Below are 1,002 nucleotides of genomic sequence, written 5' to 3' on the forward strand. Positions count from 1 at the left end.
TCGTGCTTCCAGGTGCGGCGGCGGCTGTTTTCGGTTTGGACCTGGGCGGGTCCACGGCGAGAAAGGACGCCCCCAGGCGGGCCGAGGAGGACCATTTCCGTTCAGAATTTTGCCCGAAGCCCACTTCCGTAGAGTCAGATTTTGCGTTTTGTTACTTACATTGTCGACTTTGCAGGTAGAAAACAACCCTTTGTATCGCAGACCCGCTTCTTCCCTGAACGTATCAGGGCTGGAGGCTGGGGATGGGGGCGGGGGCCTGACTAGTAGCAGCCGTAGTGGAGAACCTGTCAGTAGCTGCCGGTGGGGAGAGTCCATTAGCGGTTCCAAACATCTTTAGTAGCTGTTGAGCCTAATGGCGTCCAAGGCACTGCTGGGAGCAGTTGGGGATGCTCGGAATTTGTGAACAGGCTCCCGCCTGAGCGGCTTGTAGGCCTCCACCTCCAGAACGGCAGGCTCTGCTGGGGCGGCTTGTGTTAAGTGCCAGAGCAGGTTAGAGACATGAGAATTACCGCGTTCTGAAGAGGTGATGTCAGGATGACCCCACGTGGAATGAAGAGCCCTCCTGGAGGATGCAGGGGGTTGCATTTGACCTTAAAACCTGGGCAGGACTTTAAGGAGTAAACAGGAAATCAGGCATTCCAGGGGGAAAGTATGGCATAAGCAGAGGAAAGTGGGAGATGCAGTGGCCTCTTTGGAATTTAATTTGTAGGCCATTAAGTCAGAGCATTAATTTCCTTAAAGTGAGCTTTTTGGAGAAGGTATTTTGGGTCGAATTTTGGAGGGTCTTGAATACTGGGCCAAGGAGTTTGGACTTTACCTTTTAAGCAGTTGAGTGCTGGTGAGGTTGTAAGAGCAAGGGCTGAAGTAATCTGGTTGCAATGGGGCAGGTATATTGTGGAGGAAGTACCTAGAGATGGCAGAGGTTAAGAATAACTGCCTGCATCATGATCTCACGGTTCGTGGGTTCGAGCCCCGCGTCGGCGCTGCTTCACATTCTGTGTC

The 1,002-nt window shown here is 52.8% G+C and overlaps 1 protein-coding gene across 1 annotated transcript in view; it reads right to left on the reverse strand.

The window, feature by feature from the left end:
* The window catches only part of RNF17 (ring finger protein 17), a 117,561-nt gene extending 117,246 nt beyond the window's left edge, over positions 1–315 (reverse strand). Inside the window, exon 1 of the mRNA XM_077774698.1 lies at positions 160–315. Within this exon, the coding sequence (XP_077630824.1) occupies positions 160–315 (156 nt within the window). The remainder of the gene's footprint in view (positions 1–159) is intronic.
* Between the last annotated feature and the right edge of the window lie 687 nt (positions 316–1,002).

Source organism: Crocuta crocuta, unplaced genomic scaffold, assembly GCF_008692635.1.
Source record: "Crocuta crocuta isolate KB4526 unplaced genomic scaffold, BGI_CrCroc_1.0 scaffold277, whole genome shotgun sequence".
NCBI lineage: Eukaryota > Metazoa > Chordata > Mammalia > Carnivora > Hyaenidae > Crocuta > Crocuta crocuta.